General features: G+C 42.9%; 1 protein-coding gene across 1 annotated transcript in view; it reads right to left on the bottom strand.

Moving 5' to 3' along the window:
• The window catches only part of LOC116978986 (transmembrane 9 superfamily member 2-like), a 74,309-nt gene extending 54,393 nt beyond the window's left edge, over positions 1–19,916 (bottom strand). Inside the window, exons 1-4 of the mRNA XM_033030321.1 lie at positions 19,719–19,916; positions 5,518–5,585; positions 3,234–3,327; positions 1,369–1,496 (exon numbers count right to left, since the gene is read on the bottom strand). Of these exons, the coding sequence (XP_032886212.1) occupies positions 1,369–1,496; positions 3,234–3,327; positions 5,518–5,585; positions 19,719–19,844 (416 nt within the window). The 5' untranslated portion in view covers positions 19,845–19,916. The remainder of the gene's footprint in view (positions 1–1,368; positions 1,497–3,233; positions 3,328–5,517; positions 5,586–19,718) is intronic.
• Positions 19,917–24,559: the final 4,643 nt, after the last annotated feature.

Below are 24,559 nucleotides of genomic sequence, written 5' to 3' on the forward strand. Positions count from 1 at the left end.
GATGAAGCCAGATATAATAGAGGCATTTAGATAGACACATAAATATGCCAAGATTGAGGGCGGAGGCAATGTAGAAGGTATTAACTTGGCATCATTTCCAGCTCAGACATGGCGGGTCAAAGCAACTATTCCTGTGCTATGTTCAAAACTGAACCAAATTGCAATCATCTTTTAACTCACATTTCACCAGTTTCTGCATACAAAGTCTTCACTCTCTTGCCTCAGTTGAGGCTACAACTATACAATCTTAACATAAACAGCTTAATTCTTGGCATTGATCCGCAAATCTAGTTCTCTTGTTACAACTTGCCATTCTGATTACTACATCCTTCATTATTAGCTCACAGGAATCAGTGTTTTCAGCCATCAGGTTCACACTGGTCACCTGGAGAACCATCCTATCCTCAGTCCCATTGCTCTGTAGCTCTGCAATGTATTCTCTCAGATGCTCATCAAATCTTACATTCTTTTGCAAACTGACTACGCAAGACAAAATTTAAATTAGCCAATTAACCCAACTCATCTTTGCACAAAATTCATTGCTTTATACCATGAAGGCATACCAAATGTTTGGCGTTTTAATTTACTTTTCCCCCTATTAAATCTCCCGTTATTGCTAGCTCAATTACTTTGTAAAATTCTCCAAGTCCTTAGGCCGACTATTATTTTCTGCTACGCTGCAGCTACAAATGGACTGATCATTTTACCCATGAAATCTGTTGCCTCCTTAGGAATGTACATCAAGAATAAGGGAATATTTAAATAACTATTACCATACCTTATTAACCTAATTGTTCAATTTACCTTCTACACTCCACCCAAATAATTGCCAGTTGTGGTTGAGTTCCATGCATTCAAATAGAGGATCACATTTCTCTCCTTCACAAACTTTGCAGCTATACTGTCGAAATGCTGCCACTTCCCGTCACATTACCCACAATCACCACTACATAGAACAATACAGGACCTCGGCCAACCAAGTCTGTGCCAACCATGATGTCAATTTAAACAAATACCATCTGCTTGCACATGGTCCATATCCCTCCATTCATTGCTAGTCCATACGTCTGCTGTTGTATCTGCTTTCACCCCTTACCCTGGCAGAGTGTTCCAAGTACCCACACTCAGGTTGAAGAAAAACTTTTATTACAAATCTTCTTTAAACTTAACCCCTTAGTTAAACCTTCATTCTATGCACTCTGGTAATTGACCTTTCCACCTTTGGAAAAAGATTGACTATTTATCTTATTTGCTCATCTCATCATTTTATAATTTCTCTCAGGGTGCTTGCTGATGTCAGCCATTTAAATTCATAGGAATGACAGGAACTGAAAAGTCATTAATGTCTAGAAACCTTCAGGAACTTACCAATGATGCTGGTAATTTAGGAGAATTCCTTTCTTTAAGAACGACAGTTTGTCAACACTCCCTTTATCTTTTGGTTCATAGGATTTTATGCAAATCGGTTTACATGTTTCAGGTTTGTTAAAGGTAAACTGTTGGATGGAAAAAAACAATAATTAGTATCTCATGGTTTTTTTATATTAATTATAATTAACCTGCTGCCTGTAAAAAAATAATGAACACATTGAGCACATTAGACTTGAATATTTGGCTGCTTTGGAGAAAGAAGATAACCAAGGAAGTTAGCAATTACTGATTTTATCTCTGTATTGGCAAAACAGGTTTTTCTTAAAAATACAAAATGAAGATTTGCAACAGTGATCTTTTCCACCTTAATACAAATGTTGCATTCAACGCTGTCAATGCATCACCAATCAATACAATAATCTCTACCAAGATACTTTATGAACAGTGAAGACTTGTTGCAATATCACTTGCAAATTATTTCAACTTTAATTGTCCATATGCATTTTAATTTACATCCTTCTTTCAATTTCATATCACAGAACTAAAGAGGTTTCATGGTTTTGCCATTAGACTCATGCTGACTATCTGCAAGAGAAGGCTAGTTATTCTAATATCCCACACTTCCTCTTTAGCCAGCAGTTTCTCTCTATTCTACAATCTAGCCTATCAAGGATATTTCATTGCCTCTTTTTGCTCTTCAATTCTCTCCTACACTTTCTATATTCCTTGAGCATCGCTCGACTCCGGTTGCCTGTACCTGTGATATGCTGGTTTTCTGTTCCTGATCAAATCTTCCATGCCATTTGCCATCCAAGATTCCATCATTCATCATGCTATCTATACCTTTCATTGTCACTGGAACATGCTGGTTCTGAACTCTTACCAACTCTCTCAAAAGAGATGCAAGCATCTGCTCTCAATCCACTTCTCTCAGTTCCTCTTTTGAGCCATTAAGATCAGTCTTCACCATCCCACAACCTTCCCAAATTTATGACCATGACTTGAGGACCAGCCTTATCCCCTCTAGAACTGCTTTGTGGTGGCTGATTCCAAAGAGTTCTGCAATCGACCCTTCGACCACCTACCCATGTTCATTTCTTAAATGTCCAAAATTGCCCCATCTCTTGGAAAAACGATCCTGGTTTTACCGTAGTAAAATACCACCCACTATTATAAACCTATTGTTCTTGGATGCATTTATCAAATTCTACCCCATGTAATTCCCTTGCGCTAACCAATGCCATTCAATCCTGGAAACGTTCAAACCCCCCACCATTATAACCCTATTGCTCCTAAACCTTTCTGTGAACTGTCCCTCTAATTTCCGTTGACTATTGGTAAACTTGCAATATAAGCCAAGCAAAAGTGATCACCATTCTCATTAAATTCTAGCCACATGGCCTTGTTCAACGGTTCTTCTAAGATACCGTAGGTACTGACATGACAATCATCTTAATTAATAATGCAACTCTCCCTCTGTGACAATTGTAACATCTATAGCCTGGGATGTTAAAATGCCAGTCCTGCCCTTCCCTCAACAATTGGAGTAACATTATAATTTCATGTGAGAATCCACACTCTAAGGTCACCTTTATTCACCCTCTTCACCTTGTCCAAGTCCTCTACCTACTTCTTGACAATTCGATGTATGATGTATGAACCCACATGTGACTATTAATTTGCTATTCCGGAAGATGATTTTATACAATTTCCTATCAATTATCATGGCTACTTTTACTCAAGATTAATATGCACAACACAAGGCCAATTGTATCAATTATACCACAATTTTAATGCTATGCTGAAGAGTACTAAAACACTTACTACCAATCACATCTAAAGTCCCATGGTACATACAATACCTTGTATGGTGATGACTCAATCCTCTCACCAAACAACACTTGCCCCAAATTTTCCGAAGGACGTTTCTCAGTTTCATTCTGACAAAAGTCAAACCTTCACAAAAATAACATATAATTGTAAATACACATGATCATGTTTTAACTTATCTAGTGTAAACAGCTAAAGGAAGCAACAATTGGCAGTAGGAAACTTGGATATTCTTAATACATTTTAGAAAAGAAAACAGCAACAAGTAATGTTCAACCAATAAAATCTTAATAACTAAACAAACTATTTCAGAAGCATGTCCACTTTAAAATACAGTGCCCCATATTAATATGGGAAGATATAGGAAAACTTTAAAATGTTCAGCAGGTCAGACGTATGGAGGATTTAACATTTTAGAAACAGTGAACGACACATGTCTGTTACAAAAAAGACAAAGTGCTAGAGTAACTCAGCAGGTCAGGCAAAATTTGGAAAACATGGATAGATGACATTGTGGGTCTGGACTCTTCTTCAGACTGATTGTACGCGAGCAGGGGGAATAAAGCTGGAAGCAGGGAGGAGCAAGCCAAAGCCTGTAAATAATGGGTTTATACAGGTGACATGGGTTTCGAAGGGCAAATGGTTGGACAAAGGCCAGAAGGTTGGAGACAAAAAAAATTGAAGAGTTGTAAATTGTGACGCTAAAGCAAGGAATGTAGGTGGAGGGGAGAAATAAGTGCCAGTCCAGTTGGGGCACAGGGAAGAGCAGGCCTGTGGTGTGGAAGAGCTGTGGTGGAGGGGTTGTACCTAAAATTGGAGAATTCAATGTTCTTACCATTGGATTGTAACATTTAAGGTCAATGGCCTTTCGTCAGAACTGTATGGCATGAACTTCATTGTTAATTTAGATCTTGAAGTCGATGTACATGAATGTATTGCAGATGGTATTTAATCACTGCCTTAACATAATTAGCACACCTCAACAGTAGCACACCCAAGTTTACTGAACATATGGATAAAATATTATTAAAATAAAGTTAAAAGTAATTAAAGAAGAAAGGAGCCTCACAATGTACACCTTGCACATTTTATTATCCTATAGGAACTCACCTGCTTTCTGCTCCCTGTATGCTTCCTTTCTATTTTAATAACATATGGTACTTAATCCTTACAATTGTTGTGGTTAGCAAATACATTTGAATACAGTTAAAATGTAGTAAATTCTAACAAATAATTCAGTGGTTATTATTAAAACTGCTGTAGATTGAAAACCAGGGATCAATGCAATTGGGCACAGCATTTATTTTAGTTCCCCACACTATCACTTGCTCACAATACCAGATAGTTGGTTTGGAATCATTAGACGATAGACAATTTGTACCATATAGCAGGACACAAAATATTTATCACCAGATTTAATGGGCTGAAAACATTGGTTTGTGTTGCGTTGCCAGAGAATTGCAATAGCAATTTAGTGACATTATTCAAGCAATAATTAAGGGAAGAACAAAATCATTACATGAGTCAGTCTAGCCTGTGTGCCACACAAGTTGTTGGGGAATACGGAGCTGAAATGAATCATTGAAACAAGGCACAAACTAATCAAAATTAGTTACTGCAATGTGTTACAGGAGATAGTGCCAGCGAGGTTCTACAAAATTGTCACGAAAAGTTAAGGTTTTAAATTTTAAAGGTTTGACAAGGCCACACAGAATGGACAAGGAAAGTTCAGTTCATAACATGGGGAAATGGTAAATTGAATCTATGACTGGCTCCGAGTTGCTTCAGTGTAAAAAGCAGAAAAATAATTGTAAACAGTTAAGTGGCAGGAAAACTTTTGACAGAAACACACACAGAAACTCAATCCAAGTCAAACAAGGCAATGTATATGGAAATAGCAAATAAGCCAAACAACTACATTAAAAAAATCATAATTTACCTGGATTTATTAAAAAGGAGTACAGGTTCATAATAAGATAGTTAAGATCTAACATGTCACTTTCTTTTATTAACCAAGATAAATGAGATTGTGCTAGAACATTATAAAAAACAGCAGTTGGATCACATGACAAGAGGAATGAAACAAAGGACAGAAGAATGGGTGACGTTTTGGTTTGAGGCCCTTGTTCAGATTGAGTCAGGGGAGAGAGAGATACAGAGGTAAGGAAGTGTAAGGTGTAGGGGATGGAGATCAAAGAATATGTAGAATAGATTGTCAATTCAATATTGCAACAGGGGAGAAATTCGGAAAATTCATTACCCTGGGGTACAATGCTCACAAATGCAGCTTAATTGACGATTTATAAATGTACTCACGCATCATATTCATATGGTAGGACGGATTCCACAGAGTCCAATCTATTCACAAATACTTCGATGTTTGACTAAAAACAGAAAACAAAATGTTTAAGATTTGCATTGTGAATACAATTTCAAAGTAATCGAAATGTTTGCCCAATGTTAAAATTTCGCTGAAAACGTATTCAAAATGCAGGGGGTAACATTTTTGCAGTTGCAGTTTGCTTTAAACATTGTAATCCACTTGCACAAAGTAAAAATAACTGTAGATTGGCTATTGCATGTTAGCCAATCGGAATGCTTACTAGTAATAACCCCGCCTAGTGCATGCTTATAGTATTTAGAACTGGTTTATTGCATTCCGTAGATGCAGCAGACTGAACGTATAATGTACTGCATATCTGACACTGAGATGTCTATTAAAGATGCTTACACCTTTACCTGTGTACGAATCAGGTAATTACAATAACAATTCTGATTATTGTTTGTAGGTGGGCAGAGCTCCGTAAACCACTACACCACAAGTACATCAGGATAATTTTGTAGTAGGTTGCTGTTCCGCTACGATACATTTTTCAAAGACAACATGAATATATAACTTTCACCTCATTGTTCCTTTGCAACCTGTGCCTGAAGCTGCCACTTGGCTCTTTGGTGAAATGCACCAATTTAAGATAAGCCAAATGCAAGCAAATGGGACAGGTTGAAGTATAAAACATAGTCAGCATGGGCAATTTATGCCAAACCCAAAACATCACCGGTTCCTTTTCTCCAGAGATGCTGCCTGTACCACTGAGGTACTCCAGCTTTTTGTGTCTATCTTTGGTCAGAACACAGTACATCAAAAAAAGCAGAGTTTCCAAAAGTATGCCACTATGCATTAATGTCAACTAAAATGTTGTTTAATGGACGGTACAGTGAACCCAGCATTACGGTAACATTGTTTAATATTGTACAAAATACCATTAATCTGACTGCTAGATCTTTTAATTTATTGCTGGTCAGTTACTTTTGATGAATGGCTTTGATGAGGAATATGGGATAGTTATTGGGGAGTTAGGTGAGCAGCATTTTCATCAAATGTTGTCAGGATTTATTCCAACCGAAAAGGGCCTGAAAGTACAATTAATTATATTTGAAAGGGGAATGGGTAAATACCTGAACGTAAGTGCTTCAAAGAAGGCGGGGCAATGAGACAACTCCCAGAGAACCAGCTGAATCGTCTCAGCATGACCAGTCTGGAATTCTTGCACTAAATCAATTTTTGAGTAATACACATGCCAAGCACAAGTGGATTTGCACACTAAATCCATTATGAGCTATTTCAAACTACCCCACAATGAAGGCAAGAGTGACAACCAGGCACGTGACATCAGGGTAGGCAAGATAGGCAGTGCCTACCCTGACTAAAATTATAAAATGGTAATTATTAAATATTAATAGTAAAGGCACGGGAGAATTATGCCTACCTAAGAGATCGATCTCTTAAGTAGGCATAAATCTCCCGTGTCTTCCATCCGCAGTACATGTAATATGCAAAAGTATGTGCAGCTCACGTTCCGTCGACACTGCTTCAAGCCGACAATAACAAGAGGAGCTGAAGACAGCTGAAATTCTGCCTTTGCACCATGGACTGCATGCATGTGTTGTGCAGTAGCCTACTGCGCATGCGCAGCGCAAGTTTCTTGGCGAGTTTTTCAAACATTGCTCGTGTCTTAAGAGTATCTTAAGAAACAAAGAGAGAAGAATGGAGTTCGTGTACAAATAATGCGGTAAGTAAATTTCTTTGAGCTATTTGTTTTTAAATACCGTATTTCCCGGCAATGAAGCCACTTTTTACCCAAAAATAAGGGCCGAAAATGTATCTGCGTCTTGGAGGCCGAAGGTTAGGTTGTTAGCCTAGAAAGATAGAATTGGCTATCCCTCCGTATAGCAACATCAAGAACGATTGATGTTGAAGAAGAGAGTTCCTTTCACAGCGTGTGGGGAGTCTGGCCAGGGGTAACGTTGCGGGGAGGGCAGGAGCGTTGAGAAGGAGGGGGATCGGGGATCATGCCAGCAACTCACTCACTCACCGCTGCAACTACGCTCCAGGCGCGGAGCCACCGCATTGTAGCCGGGTAGGGAAGTAGCTCGGATGGCTGCGAGCGGCCGCCGGGACCAGACAACGGAACCGGCCGCCACCTCAGCGCCTTCTGCTGGCCCGCTCACCTCTGTCAGTTCTCTCCATCTGAACACCTCTCTCCTGCCGCTCGCTGGCCGTGCTCATGTCAGCCGCTTCCCGCAAATCCGTAAATTCCGACTTCCGCCGGGAGCAGGACATGGCCTCACTTGCTGCGTTGGGTGACACTGCATGGCATTTGCTGCCCGGTCCGAGTCTTTCAATGTAGACCAGACAGTGAGGAGACCAGCTCAAGAGCAGGTCAGCGGGCAATGGATAATAGGACAGCGGGCAGAGGAGCTTACTCCTGTGTCAACGTGAGTGCCCTCAATTGATCCTTGATCGCGCTGCAGTCAAGTTGCTGTCCATTGTGTTGCATTGTCATGAAGGAAGTTTCTAGCATTATCCTTGCATTGTGGAACTCCTGAAGTGAGCGGGCCAGCACTTGACAAGTCAGGGACACTGAAAGTGGGGCAATCTATTACCACTGGACAATGTCTTCATTATTAAGAGAATGGTAAATGAATCCAAGAATTTCAAATAGAACTTTACAGGAAGACATTAGTTTCGAACACAAATGATTGAAACAATAGTGTGATTTAAATGCAGAATTCTGAAGAAACTATTCTGAACTGGCCTTAAATTACAGCCAATGAATTGCTTCACTGTAATAAACCTCTCAACCTGTTGCACTCAAATTACACAGACTCAAATTGAGCTCATGCTCAGGACTGCCACATCTATTTTAAACACATTTCTTAATGCAAACTGCTTGAACTATCAATTCTTTCATCAAGCCAACTTAAAAAGATGCTTGGACTTTCCTATTAACTATTCCCTTCGAGTTGAAAAGATCAAGCCATCTATCCAAAAATCCCACGACCGCTATGAAGAACAAAAACAGCCAATCCTTTCAGGCCAAAACTTCTGCATAACCTACACACCATAAGTAGTAGCAGTAGTAATAGTAGTATAGAACATCAGGAATATAACCACAAGGGCATTATTGATTTGGAATAAATGGAAGCTGGAGTCTAAAGCAATGTAGAGATTGCTGGACAAGTAGAGACGAATGTTCAACATATTCACCTTCGACTTGACTGGCAATTGAATATCAAAGTAAATCTTTATCAGCGAGTTTGGAACAAATCTGAAATGGCTATCCATCTATCATGGAGAGTTGAGAAAATAATATCTTAAGTTTCCCGTTCCATTCAAAGATGTTATTCCTCAAATTCCTATCAGTCAGAGTCACACAGCATGGAAACAGGCCCTTCTACCCAACTCATCCATGCCAACCAAGATCCCCCCGTCTAAGCTAGTCCCATTTTCATGTCTTTCCGATGGTAAATATACCGATCTTTATTTGTCCTGCCTATAATTAATCAGAAAAAGGTAATAAGCTTTGCATTATTACCCAAATTGCTTGCAAATTGGCATGCAACAATTAAGATTAGACAAATGATTGCATGGCTCAAGGTAGAAGTGGATTAAGTTCATGACACCAGTATTGAGGAAAGTAGGATCTGTACCAATGGGATTGTGCTTTGATACGCTACAATACCATAGGGAAAGGATTTTAATTAAAGAGAAGCAAATACAAAACAAAGTTGAAAAGATGCTGTAAAAGGCTGGAGGAAAAGGCATAAAAATGGGAAATGGTAAAAGACTGACAGGAAGGGGTAGAGAGTACAATTTATAGGGTAGTTCCGTGGATAAGGTTAGTTTACTAAATAGAAAAAAAAATCCAGGCTATGTGAATGCACATTTGAAACAAAGATGAATTGTGAGGACACAAAATACAAATAATTGCAGTCTTGCAGAGACATGGCCACAAGGTGACACAGATTGGGAACCAAATATTGATGGGTACATAACATGTTGAAAAGACAGAAAGACGTGCAAGGTAGAGGAGATTTTCTGATAATTAATGATTGCCTGAATGCGATAGAAGAGAATGACCCAAGTTCGGGAAATCATGATGCAGAAGCAGTACAGGTGGATGTGAGAAATGCTAAAAGCAAAAAGCCACTTGTGGACTTGGTGTACATGCCTCATTGCAACCACGTGGCAGGATAGAGTGGTGCTGTTTTTGTGGACAAAAAGGCGCCAGTACACCCTGGTAAGAATCATATCACATGGCCAGAAAATGAAATAACAACTTGGCTCCAGCAGAGTGCAAGTCCTGGTACTATTTAATGAGATCAATTATCTCATTGTGATAACATCCCTAGCTGTCAGTGATCTTCATACACAATAAATTTAGTTTGAGGGGCAAGGAATAGGTCATAGCTCAGATTTTAAACTTAAATAAGGGCAATAATGAAAGCTATAACTAGTTAAAGTGAAGTGACTGGTTAGTCAGGATGCAGTGGCAAGCATTTTAAGGGATTTTTCCAAAATACATTTCCAACAAGAATAGTTTCAAGGAAAGGACCCATCACCTAAAGTTGACAAATATTTTAGATTTAAAATTGGCTTGGCCATACAAGACAGTGGGTACGTAATGAATCTTTCCCTGCCTCTATATATTAATTAAAAAATCTTGGACAAAACCAAGATGGGCTGATTAGTAAGTTTACAGACAACACAGAAAGTGGTGGAGTTGTGCATAGTGAAGGAGGCTGTCAAAAGGATACAGCGGGATAATGATCAGTTGCAGATATGGGCACAGAAATGGCAGATGGAATTTAATCAGAGAAAACGTAATGTGTTGCATTTTGGGAGGTTAAAATGGGAAAATAGAGAGTAAATGGCATGTCTCTTTGGATCATTGGTGCACAGAGGGATCGCAAGGTGCAAGTGCATAGCTCCTTGAACATGGCAACACCAATGGCAGGCTTGGGGCACCGAATATAAAAGTTATCGTCATGCTGTAGCAGTACAGAACTTTGGTGAGGCCACATATGGGGTATCGTGTACAGTTCTAGTCACCATATTACAGGAAGGAAATGGAGCCTTTGGAGATGGCATGGAAGAGGATCACCAAGATATCATCTGCATGAGAGAATAGTAGCAAAGAAGTGGTTCAACAGAATCTGACTGTTTTCTCTGGAGCATCAGAGATTGCAGGTAGACCTGAAAGAAGTACAGGAAAACCTCGTTTTAATGGTGCCTTTATAATGGATTTTGGTTATAGCAATCAGACCTGCTGATGCCGCCTCCAGCTCGCAAATCCATCAGATGGCCCTCTTCACTTACAGCACTGATATCGGATCAGGGACACCGTGGGGCTTCCTCCCATCTCACCGCCGCTTCTCTTCTGTCAGACGTCACTTTGTCCACTCAGCCTCTATCCCCTTCCAGCTTTGTTTGCCTGCTCCTCCTCCACCTCCCTCCACCTTGTCCACTTGGCACCTTCTCCCCCACCACGGCCTCCTCCACCCGTCACTTTGTCCACTTGGCCGCCTGCCCCCTGCCCCTCCTTTTCCTGTTGTCTTGTCCACTCAGCCTCTCCCCCAGACCTGCCACCCATCTCCTCCTCTTTCTCCCCGGTCGCCAACATACTCCATCTTGGAAGTGGGGAGCAGACAAATCAACAGGCAAAAGGAAGAAGTGACAGCTGGTGAGAGGGGAGGGAGCCCCACGGTGACCGTGTCAGCAGCCTGAAGAAAGCATCGCAAGCCAGGGGCTACAATGTGAGCTGGAACAACAGCTGCATCAGCTGGTGAAGGGCTTGTTGGTGCAGACCAGCAGCATTGACGCCTAGTCTTAGGTGCAACGACACAGTGCTGGGTAACTCAGCAGACCGAATAAGTCTGAAGGGATCCGATATCACCTATCCATGTTCTTCAGACATGCTGCCTGACCTATTGAGTTCTCCAACATTTTGTGTCCTTTTGTGAATTAACCACCATCTGTCGTTCTTTTGATTCAAGTACATACAATGATAATACCTTACTCAATTATATGGGACAATCGGCAATGACGGACACCATTCCCTCCCCGTGGACTGTTATAACACGTGTTTGCTGTATTTAAAATAACAAGAGGCATGGAAGATATAGGCAGAGTATTTTTCCCCTCCAGAGTTGAAATATCAAACACTAGAGAGCTTTGCGGTAAGAAGGAGAAAGTTTAAGAGAGATGTTTGTGACAATTTTCTTTTAAACACTGCATTAGGTACCTAGAACATGTTACCAGGGGTAGAGGTGGGTGTAGACAATAGCAACCTTTGAGAGGCAATTAGAAAGGCACGTGAACATGCAGGGAATAAAGGTATATGGACCATGTGCAGGCAATGGGACAAGTTTAATTTGCATCACGGTTAGCACTGATATCACATGCTGAAGGGCCTGTTACTGCGCTGTATTGTTGCATTTTCTAAATAGTTATGACCTATTCCTTGTCCCTCAAACTAAATAGTTAAAAATAGCATTTAAAGATAAATATAAAGGAAAGCATCAAATTAAATTAAACAAAGTGGCAAATCAAAAGGCTGGAGGGAATTTAAAAACACAAATGAATGGCTTGAAAATTACCAGGAAAGAAAATTTGAACCCGAAAAGAAGCTAACCAGAAGCACATTAAAATATAGTTAGAACCAAAAGAAGAGTTAAAGGATTTGGCCATAGATTCGACAGAAAACCAGTCTGGGGAGTTCATTAACGGAGAGATATTTTGCATCCGTGTTCAATATGCAAGTAATGTCCCGGAAATAGCTGCAATTTGGGAATTGGAAGGGAAAGGGGAACTCCAGAAAATCACAATCATTAGGGCAGTGATACCGAGCGAATTGTGGGACTACGAGCTGACATGTCTCCAGGCTTTGAGCCTCGTGTCTTAGAAGTAGTTAGTGGGATAGTTGTTGCATTGGCTTTAATTTCTAAAATTGCCTTCATCTGCAGGGCTCGAAATTAGCGGTTGCCCGGGTGCCAATGACCACCCAAAGTGCCGCCGGGCAACCTAAATGCCGAGTCATTTTGCCAGGCTTGGCACTGCAGATACTGGTTGATACCGAAGATAGACACGAAAAACTGGACTAACTCAGCGAGTCAGGCAGCATCTCTGGAGAAAAGGAACGTGACGTTTCGTGTCGGCAGCGGCGACGTAGTGAGGAGCAAAGATACGGGGTGTGGGGTGACGAAGGGTCGGAGGGAATGACGGGCCCGCACAGCAGCGGCCACAGCGACAGCGGCTCCTCCTCCTCCAGCACCCACCCACTCTAATAGCGGCCGCTGCTTGCCACTCCACTAACGGCGATACCGCTTTCAAAACAAACCCTCCCACATGCCGAGGCCGGGAGGAGGGAGGGAGGGGAAGGCCCCCTTCCACCGTCTGAGGCACCTGCACCGCTCGGCCCCGCACCTTCGTGTTGGCTGGCGGAGGAGGGGAGGCGGTGGCGAGGAGATCCCAACTGCCTCCCCCTTTGGCGGCGGCACTTGGCGGTGGACAGGAATGGCCAAGGCAGCGGGGCGATGACACCGTCCGTGTCCGATGAGCGCTGACCTTCCTTCCTCCCCACCTCCCCCCCCCCTCTCTCTCTCTCTCTTGTACGCCCCCCTTATCTTGGGACCCCTCCTCTCCCCGATCATCATTCCCGCCTCGATTCAGTCTGACATCCCCTGTGCTCCCCTCCCCATCTACCCCCCTCCCCCCCCCGCCATCTATTCATCCTGCACTGAACGCCATATCCACCTCGCATTGATTCTCCTGCCACCCCCCCCCCCCATCCATCCTACCCTGGTCCCCCAATTCATCCTGTACTCACCCCCTTTCCCATCCATCCTGTACTGCCTCCCCCAATTCATCCTGTACTGATCCCCTCATTCATCCTGTACTGATCCCCTCCTATTCATCCTGCACAGACCCTCCGATACACACTGCACTGCCCCCCCCCCCATTCATCCTGTAGTGATCTCCCATCCATCCTGCAGTGAACCCCCCATTCATCCTGCATAGATCCTCCAATCCACACTGTACTGACCCCCCCCCCCCCATTCATCCTGTACTGATCACCCATTCATCCTGTACTGATCAACCCATTCATCCTGTACTGATGTACCCCGTCAATCCCGTACGGATCCACCCCATTCATCTCCGCTGACATCCCCCGCGCTCTCCCCTCACAAATTTACCTATTCCAACCAACACGCACTAATTCCCCTGCCTCAATCCATCCATCCCGCACCTTGCCTTCTCAACCCCCCCCCCCCCCCCCCCCCTCACCATCTATTTGTCCCGCACTGATTCACAGCACCCCCCCCCCTCCCGACCCTGTGCTGGAAATGTCTTCAGCGCGAAAATTGACTATGTTTGATAATGGAATGCAATCAAATGTGTTTTAAATCCTAATGTTATTATTTGTTTTAATCCATAAAGATGGATTAATTAAACTGTGAACACGTGAAACATTAAAACCGCAGTGTTCGATTGTCACTGCTACCGTTGACACATTATTACAGAATTCATTTTAACGGCAAATCAATGCTCTTAATATGGAGTATCAGTACTGTAGTTATTTAATGAGCAACATTCACAACTATACGTTGGATTTATCCAGGTTTTAATTCTATAGTCAGTCATATATATCACAAATTTGGTCAGGAGATATTTCAGTTGAAATTTTAACGTTAAATCTGGTGGGAATGATGGAAACAGCGTTTATCAATAATTATTAAAAATCTGGTGCATACAAACTGGGTATCTTCATTGCTGTTCACAACACATACATTTAATCTGAATGTCCGGTTATGTGGCGTTTTGACACCTTTAAACATATTACCAAAATAACATTTGCTGCAGTTATGTCCTTTGGCCATCTCTTGTCAGTTAGTGTAATGTTTAACCTGTCAGATGGGTATAGTCGGTTTTAACAGCTATTATCATAAAATTCCTTTCGAAATTTCCTTGCAACCTGTATATTTTATTGTGGATAAATTATGTGGGAAGCGAGTGTTTCTGTACCAATAGCAATAACGACCCATGCTATGGCCATGTCATGATAATTTTCGGTCCTTCACAGAAAACATGCTTGCATCAATCTGTAGTGTGCATGGTTAAACATATATGTTACCATGGTCCAGGATTTATTGACACAGGTTGATCATACGCTGAATAATCCAACCACATTTTTGTTGGGAAGTGGAAAGAACTAATAGAAATTGCATTAATTGCAATGTGTAAAAAGAGTTGAGATACTGTATTGTAACTTTGCTGCATGTCATTGTGGTATATATCATGTCTTGATTGGTGAATATCTTTAGTTCGTGACTTTATTTGAAGCAGAAATAATATGTGAATGCTTCATTGAGCATAATTCCGACTGGTAACTACGCACTTCGTTCGAGCACATTATCGCACGCGTTATGCAAGCCGTCTTAAATTGACCACCTAAACTGTCATTTGGCAACCTAAAAGGCTGCTTAAATTGCCCGGCTGGCAACAGGGAAAAAAAGTTGAGAGCCCTGAATTCTGTGGAAGTTATTAGTAGATCGGAAAATAGTAAATAAATATCTCTACTCCAAAAGAAAGGGTGGCAACGCAACAGGCCAATTCATGGAGTCATAGAGTGATTCAGTGTGGAAACAGGCTTTTAGGCCCAACTTGCCCACATCGGGCAACATGTCCTAGGCTACACTCGTCACCTGCCAGCATTTGGTCCATATTCCTATCCATGTACCTGTCTAACTGCTTCATAAATGTTGGGATAGTCCCTGCCTCAACTACCTCCTCTGGCAGCTTGTTCCATACATCCACCACCCTTTGTGTGAAAAAGTTACCCCTCAGATTTCTATTAAATCTTTTCTCCTTCACTTTAAACCTGTCCTCAATTCACCTACACTGGGCAAGAGACTGTGCATCTACCCGACCTATTCCTCTCATGATCTTATACACTTCTATCCTCATCCTCCTGCACTCCAAATAATAGAGTCCCAGCCTACTCAACGTCTGCCTTTAGCTCAGACCCTCTAGTCCTGGGAATATGCTCGTAAATTTTCTCTGTACCCTTTCCAGCTTGACAACATCTTTCCTATAACACGGTGTCCAAAACTGAACACAATACTCTAAACGTGGCCTCATCAACGTCGTATACAATTGAAACATGACCTCCCAACTTCTATACTCATTGTTCTTTTGTCTTCAATCAGATTTGTGAACCACAACCTCCCTCGTACAAAACCATGCTGACTCTTGATGGTCGACCCTTCAATAAGACTCAAGGACTCTTTATGATTAACCATCAGCAGCGAGTTTTACTTGCACAAGATGCAAAGTGTCTCAGTCAAAGGCTGTGATCATAACTCCAAAGTTAAGTCGGTACAGCAGGACATTTATACACCAAAAAAGATAACAACTGAGGAAGTACAGATGTAAGGTTGATTGGTATGTTAATTACAGGAATTGTGCTTTACTCTTACATTGTACAAAAGTCGCAACTTCTCAGTTCCAAAAGCAACAGGTGCAAAGGTAAGCAGACTTAATATGTTAATAATTTGACCCTGGATTGCGACTTTTGGCTCTTGGCTGAAGAGGGTACACAGATAAAGAAGTAAATTAGTTTAATAGCAGATACCATCTGGTGGCTGCATGTGTGAAGGTAATGAAAAAAAATTGACAACTGATACGAGCTGGCCTCGTTGGAACTTTGTATGCAATGGAATTCGAAGATAGTGAGAACCAATATGGTAATGGCAAGTCTGTGTGTATTGGAGGTTTGATGGAAATAAGAGCAAGTATGTAAAATGGTCGATACTAGCTATGCTCTTCTGAAACCACCCAACACACACACCTGCCTGCTTTGAAGAAGTTCTCCTCCAATATTCCAACACACACACCCACCCACAGTATTCCCAATGTGTTCTTATCAAGGCTCTCTGCCACTGCATCATGAAATATTTGCTGCTGCACGCACCATAAATGCCACATACTATGTGCACCTTAACTGCTTGATGCAACTGCAAAGATACCCAACTCTCTTAGTACATTAAAACTTCCCAATAATGCATCAATCAAATCATTTCCTGCCTAGGTTTTTACAACTCAAAGGGATATCTTCACATTACACTGCATCTACCATATTTTTACCCAAACTGGCAGTGGCATAGCAGTAGAGTTTCTTCCTTACAGCGCCCGGTGCGCTCCTGACTATGGGTGCCATTTATGACCACACTGGTTTTCTCCGGATGTTCCGGTTTTATCCTATATTACAAAGATGCACAGGTTTGTAGGTTAACTGGCTTGTGTCTATAGTCGCTAGTGTGTCAGATAAAATGTATGGAAAATCGCTGGTCGGTGTGCCGAAGGACCCACTTCCACGCTGTACCTCTAAACTAAAACTGTAAATTAAAAGTCAAGCAAATCTGCATCCTCCAGAATTTAGACAAGAGTGTTTATTTGTCATATGCAACAGATATGAACGGAACAATTAAATTCTTACTTAATGTACTTTGTACTGTTTAGTTTTTCAACATCAGCAAACCTTGAAATACTACATTAAGTTTTCTCATCCAAATAATTCACGTTATAAACAGTAGAATGCCACACATTCTGTCCTGCAGTATCCCATACATTGCCGACTTCCACCCAGTTTCCTATCGGTCAACAAATTTTTAAGCCACGTCAATCGATAACCAGAAAACCATGCACTTTAATTAAGCACATTCTTTACAGGCTTGCCAGACAGCCTTCATACTGCACAGTGCCTCTACACATCAAGTAGCAAGACAAGATTCCAAACAAAGATTCTATACCAGAAAAACCTCCCCCAGCATCCACATATTGCTTAAAGAATCACAGGTAAGGTGGGAAGAACACGTCCATAGAATGCCTGTTGACAAAATATCAAAACAGCTACTTTACTGAGAACAGACTGAGGGTAAACGATCATGTGATGGACAGAAAAAAAGACACTCTTGGAAGAGTTTCAACATTAACTACATTACTGGTCTGCCCCAACAGCTGTTGACAACGTTCTACCACTGCACCACAGAGAGCATACTAACGTATGGCATCTCTGTGTGGTATCTCAGCTGCACGGAGGCGGAGAGGAGAGCTCTTCAGCGCGTCGTCAACAGAGCGCAGCGGATCATCGGGACAGAGCTACCAGCCTTGGAGGGCATCTACCACACGCGGTGCCTCAGGAAGGCCCTCAGCATCCATAAGGACTCATCACACCCCTGCCACGGTCTGTTTCAACTACTTCCCTCCGGCAGACGTTACAAGGCCTTCTACGCCCGAACCTCTAGACTCAGGAACAGTTTTATCCCAAGAGCTATAGCGGCTCTGAACCGGCCCTAATGAGTGCCCCCCCACCCGCCCCCTTTGGACACTCCCTCAGATGGTCACGTCAATCAATTCAGCTTGTTTATTTATGTATTGTATTTATTTACCTTTCTTGTACATCAGTGGAGCTGCATACTAAATCTCGTTGCACTGACTTGCAATGACAATAAAAGATATATTATTATTATTATCTCTGAACTAAACTAAATTAATACACACAACCAGGAACAACAAATGGTGGATGATCCTGTTGGGTGTACGAGTAAAAAGTGGTGCACATTGTAATGGAGAAGCAAAGAGGAAAAGAACCTTGAAAACCAGGAACCACTGATGCTAAGGCATCCCTACACCTGTCACTTCTGTGGAAGGAACATTTGATCCCAGATTGGTCTAATCAGCTATCTCTATACACATTGCAATATCATGGTCTTACATAAGAACAACATATGTGCACAGTAACCTCGCAAATATCTGCTGAAAATTTCAGTCCATTTAGGACAGCACAGTGGCACAGCTGGTAGAGCCACTGCCTCTGTGCCAGACACTCAGGTTCGATCCTGATTTCGGGTGTTGTCTGCAAGGAGTTTACACGTTCTTTCTGTGACAGCGTGGGTTTCCTCTGGGTGTCCCGGTTTCCTACCCCATCCCAAAGACGTGGGTCTTCAAACTTTTTTAGTCTGAAGAAGGGTCTCGACCCAAAACGTCGCCCACTCCTTCGCTCCAGAGATGCTGCCTGCCCCGCTGAGTTACTCCAGCATTTTGTGTCCTTCAGTAGATGAAGTTGATTGATTAATTGAAAGATACAGCATTCGTCCATTGAGTCCACACCTGTTCGACCTATTCAATGTTATCCCTCTTTTGCATCCGCTCCTTACGATTTGAGGCATTTTTGCAGACCCACGTCTTTGGGATGGGGAAGAAGACTTCAGTGTTAATGGTCTCGACCAGAAACATCGCCCATTCCTTCTCACCAGAGATGCTGCCTGTCCCGCTGAATTACTCCAGCATTGTGCCTATCTTCAGTTTAAACCAGCATCTGCTGTTCCTTCCCACAAACTTCATCTACTGTGTATAGCATTGCTATTCTTTCAGTTACATCCTCAAAAAAGGTTTTGATGACTGAAGCACAACTTTTGATCCCTTCTTAAGCCTTACCATTAAGAGAATACAGCTGGGACACCACAGACTTGATGTTGAAATAGAGTAGACTAGGTCTATATTCTCTTACATTTTGTGGAATAAGGAAATAAAATTGAAGACTAAAATCTTGCAGGTTGCATTAGTCTGTTATGCGTAGTTGAGGAATTTAGAACCTGGATTACAGGCTGAGATTAAGGAGTATATAGCAGGACTGAGACGAGGAGAAATGATCTATTCGAACAGGACTGAATCAGTACTGGATGTCTCTATCCCAATATGCTGTATAGGATTAGTAACGGAGCTCATTCAAAACAGGGACTGAAATCAAGGAAGTCGGGGGGCAACGTTGGAACAAGATTTGATCTAGTATTCAATACTAGATGATCCTAAATGAATGGCGGTGCAGGCTCCTCTGGTCGTACAGCCGCCTATCGCTCTTACTTGTGTTGGGAATGAAAATCCTGCAGATGTTGGACATACGAAATAAAGGGGAATCGCTGAGCAGATCAGGCGGCAGCAGCAGTGGCGGCGAGAATTACGGGAGATGGTGATGTGACATGGGCCATGTACCCACTCCTGAGAGGCTGCACGTCTCCTCCGCAGGCTACCGGCCTCTCGCCCCCCGCATCCCCACGTCCCCACGTCCGAGGCCTTGCATCGAGTGTCCAGATCAGCGGGCAGACCCGAGCCTTACCTTACACGACTCGGTCTCTTCCCCTTTCTGACAGAAGCTGACGGGCGCCAGGCCAGGCAGGTAGAAGGCATCGGAGAGACGCAGCAGGACGGCGAGCAGCAACAGCTGACGACTCGGGGCCTTCATCTTGCGGGTCAGGGCGAGGCGGCGGCGGCTGGGTCTGGGGAGCGCGGGGCCTTGTGGGTGGCTGCTGCCGGCGCCTGCGCGACCCGCCCTCCCGCAACCATGGCAACCATGGTAACCAGGCCCAAAGATTATAGGGCGGAGTATCTCGCATCTTTGGCCTGGCCAGGCCCGTCCCCGGCCGGCCGCTCCCGCCTGCGTCAGGGGGCCTGGGCCTGGGCCGGAGCCGGAGCCGGAGCCGGACGCCGCTACACGCGGGGATCCAGTGGCAAGGTGAAATAATCAGGCAGGTAGAGAGATTAAGAGGAGAATTATTAGAGAAGGCCCAGGCACGACTTGGGTAAGAAAATATAGATATCATAGACCAAGCGCAGGTAGGTGGGACTAGTGTGGCTGGGACATGTTGGCCGGTGTGGGAAAGTTGGCCCGAAGTGTCTGTTTCCACACTGTATCACTCTGTGACTCTAAAGGAGACGTTTGCTGCAGTCTTTGCAAAGCAGTCAGTATTACAGTCGAGGAGGTGCTGACGCATATGAAGCAGCAATGTTACAAACTTTTGAGATTTTAAATATCAAGTCTGCAATTTATCCCATCAGATAAAGCATAAAAAGAAGTTTAATTTGATACCTAATTCACTTTCATATCTTCAGTATTTAAAAAGTTATGGCCATTTTCATACTCGGAAATTAGCATCTTGTTCCCTATTGCTTTTCCATTGCCTCAACTCAAAAGCTGTGATTGAGGACAGTCAAAGGCCCATAACTTTCTTAAAAATTAAGAGAACATATTGAAATTTTCAGTTATTATAGATTGAAGTGTTCTGAAACAAATATGAAACATCTTACTTGGATGACCTGAAATGAAAGAATATAATTAGTTAGTTACCTAATTGTAGCTAATTACAAAATTGACTGGTGTGACGGAAATAGTAATGAACACACAGACTGCCTTGAAAATTCAAAAATGTGATATTCTCAAGATCAGAACTTTAATATTATTGTATTATATGCTGTAAGTCCGTAACAGATAGGTAAATAAATTACAATTTCTAGCAAAAGACCAAGGCAGGAAAAATGTTCCCAATGTTGGCGAGTCCAGAACCAGGGGCCACAGTCTTAGAATAAAGGGGAAGCCATTTAAGACTGAGGTGGGAAAAAACTTTTTCACCCAGAGAGTTGTGAATTTGTGGAATTGCTTGCCACAGAGGGCAGTGGAGGCCAAGTCACTGGATGGATTTAAGAGAAAGTTAAATAGAGCACTAGGGGCTAGTGGAATCAAGGGAAATGGGGAGAAGGCAGGCACAGGTTATTGATTGGGGACGGTCAGCCATGATCACAATGAATGGCGGTGCTGGCTCGAAGGGCCGAATGGCCTCTTCCTGCACCTATTTTCTATGTTTATGGAGAAGATCAGCTGATAGCTGGTACATTGGCATATGATAATCAGTAGCATCATCATACTCCTCAGATTGCAACCAATAAGCAACTCTGTACACCTTGTTTTTCCTCAACTTTTCAATTTTGGCATTGTAAACTACAAGTTTTTGCTCTTCAAACCATGCATGACATGCCTTTCTACCCACAACTTTTCCATTAAGAATGTCCTGTAGATCATCACATTTGGAGTAGTCCAAATTCAGATAATCTCTGCGAATGCTGTTTATATCAGTCTCTTTCAATTTTTTCCCTATTTTTTTCCTCTCTTTCGTGTCCCGAGCATACTCCTTGTCTTTATGTCATTTGATGATTTCTGCTCTCAATTCCTTCAGTTTTTTATTCCGTCTGTTCCTCTGCACTCTCCCCCATGTCACTGCCTTACAGAGCACCTCCTCCGTATGTTGCTCCTCGAGATTATCAAGTTAATTGACTGTTCTATTCTTGCAGGTCCGCATCCTACATGACAAATAACACATGGTGGCATTGGGAGATTTCTGTTTCGATGAGCTAAACATCCCCATTATCTCCTCCGCATCAATGTTGTGTGATCTTCCTGATGCAGTCTCCTCCTTCAGTTTCTCAGTTACATCAAGTTCAAAGGATTTACTATACTGCCTCTCCAACACATTGATGACAGCTTGAAGACAGCTCCTCATCTTTGAACTGAACTGTGGATGTACTGGTAGCTCCCGAAGTTTAATCAATGTGGCATCAGATGTACCACCTCACTGAAGAATTATTCCCTTGCCAATATCAAGTTGTCTGGATTTTCTGTGGCTTCCTTTAGAGCAGCAATCACCCCTTTAACCACTTTGATGCCATCAACATGGTTGATCTGATTCTGGCTTGAAGTGTAGAAGTGCTTCATCCAAGGCCCAGTCAGATATTTGCCAAGTAAGCCTAATATCTGAAGTTCTACTTTTGCTTCAGCCTGGGTGAAGTCATGGAGGATGGTGCTTTTCAACCCCCCCACAGGATGTTCCGCTATTCAGCAGGGCAACAAAGTCATCATAATGTTCTATGAGCTTGCCACTAATATGAAACAGTATATGCAATTGGTTGCCATGGTACCGTGGGAGGACACCTCAGGGGATGTTCCTGTCATCATAAAATCCTTTTGGGTCCCCTTTTCCGTTCTTTTACTGAAGTTTGCTAATCTGCAGTATGGGATTTACTGCTAGACAGTCTTTCCCAAACAAGAATTTTCCTCTGGATTGTTTCTGCATTTTGAGGGCTGAACGAACTGATGTTGCGATGGAGTCAAGAGGATGCAAGTGGCAGTAGAACTTATTCAAAGATTTACCCCACTCACTACTCACAATCCTAATAGCAGCATGATTAGCTGCACACCTGTCACCCATTGTGTTTGAAATGTTGTCGACAGGGCTTCATAGGGCCTCGAAATCTAGGCGTCCTCCGGCCAAGACAGGACACCTGCTGTTCAACTCTGGGCGGGCCCCCCTCTCTATCTCTCTCTCTCTGTCACTCTCCGTCTCCGCCCGCCATCCATATCCATGTCCGGGCCGCCGGCTCTCCGCTAGCTCCTCATCCTCCGGCACGGCAGGCCGCCTTACACATGCGCACTGTTACGGCTGGCACATCCTCCACCCTGCACATGCGCACAACTATGGCCAGCACATCATCAGCCGCCCTGCGCATGCGCACTGCCACGGCAAATGGTCGGCGCTGGGCACTTTCTCCCTCGCTTTGAATTGTGGGAGATCTGGCCGCCATTGCTGTCGGGTTCCCGCTGCCGCTGAAAATGATTGGAGGAGGGAGACGTGGCACAGACCTGCGCCTCATCCACAGGCAGGATCGATCCCAGCCGGGTCTCCGGCGCTGTCACGAGTGCCCCCCCCTTCACGGATGGCCAGAGCAGACAGACGCGAGCTGTGCCTCCAGGCCCACAGCTAGCGCAGTGAAACAGCACTAAACCCAGCTCAACTCTGCCTGTCCCGCCAGGTTAACCTGCCTGGGCTTGCGGGAAATATGGCCAGTGTGGAGAAGCAGCGCCGGTATCCCGTCAGTCCAGACAGGTCTGTAGTTAACCCGGTGAGACAGGCAGAGTTGAGCTGCATTTGGCGCTCGATTGAGCCTCCGAAGCCTCGCGTGTGTGAGTGTGCGCATGCGCGCGTGGCCGCCAAAAAATTGTGTCCCCCGTCCCCTCCATGTTTGGATAGCGAGTTCCGTTCTTGATCTGGAGTAACTCCCTGGAGTAACTCTTGCTTCTGCTTTCCTGGTCCTCCATAAATATTCTAAATGTAATTTAAACTGGAGGTGGTGGAGGGCTGAACAATAACTACCTATTGCATTTTATCTGTTTATTTATTGTGTATATATATGGTCTATGGTATATAAACACACTGAACCTTTATCTCCTGTTCTGTATTATGTTTACATATTCTGTTGTGCTGCAGCAAGCAAGAATTTCATTGGCCTATCTGGGACACATGACAATAAAACTCTCTTGACTTGGACTTAAGCAAAAAAGGGTTCTTGAGGAAAAAAGAGGTACCTTAAATTTAGTTGCGTCTGGTTGGGTAACTATGGTTGGGTGAAGACTATTCCATGCTTTAATTGTGCGGGGGAACTCCATTGAGCAGCCAGCAACTCTGGATAGAAGAAATTGGGTGACGTTTCGGGTAGAGACCCTTCTTTAGACTTGCTCTAGTTTTAGTGTTTTTAGTTTAATTTGAAGATACAGTGTGGAAACAGGCCCTTTGGCCCACAGAGTCCACATCGACCACCGAACACCCGTACACTAGTTCTATCCCATCTCTCAGGTCCCAGTTAGAACAATGAAATCCTTACTTGCAGTAGCACAACAGAATATGTAAACATAGTACTCTGTAAACAATGTTATAAACAAGAAAACAAAACGGTGTATATTTATATATGAATATATAAATATATGTATGTGTGTGTGTATATATATATATATATATATATATATATATATATATATAAATAATACATATACCCACACACACATACACACACAATCTCCCTCCTGGGATTAATAAAGTTCTATCGTGTAGTATCGTGTGTGTAGGAAGGAACTGCAGATGCTGGTTTAAACTGAAGATAGACACAAAATGCTGGAGTAACTTAACAGGTCAGACAGAATCTCTGGACAAAAGGAAAATATTACGTTTTGGGTTGGGTCTGAAATAGGTTCCTGCACACCTTTGGAATGTGGAAGGAAACAAGCACCCGGAGAAACCCCATGCGATCAAAGGGAAAAGGACCAAACTCTATACAGACAGCACCCATATTCAGGAT

This window comes from Amblyraja radiata, chromosome 12 (genome assembly GCF_010909765.2).
Source record: "Amblyraja radiata isolate CabotCenter1 chromosome 12, sAmbRad1.1.pri, whole genome shotgun sequence".
In the NCBI taxonomy this organism is placed as follows: domain Eukaryota; kingdom Metazoa; phylum Chordata; class Chondrichthyes; order Rajiformes; family Rajidae; genus Amblyraja; species Amblyraja radiata.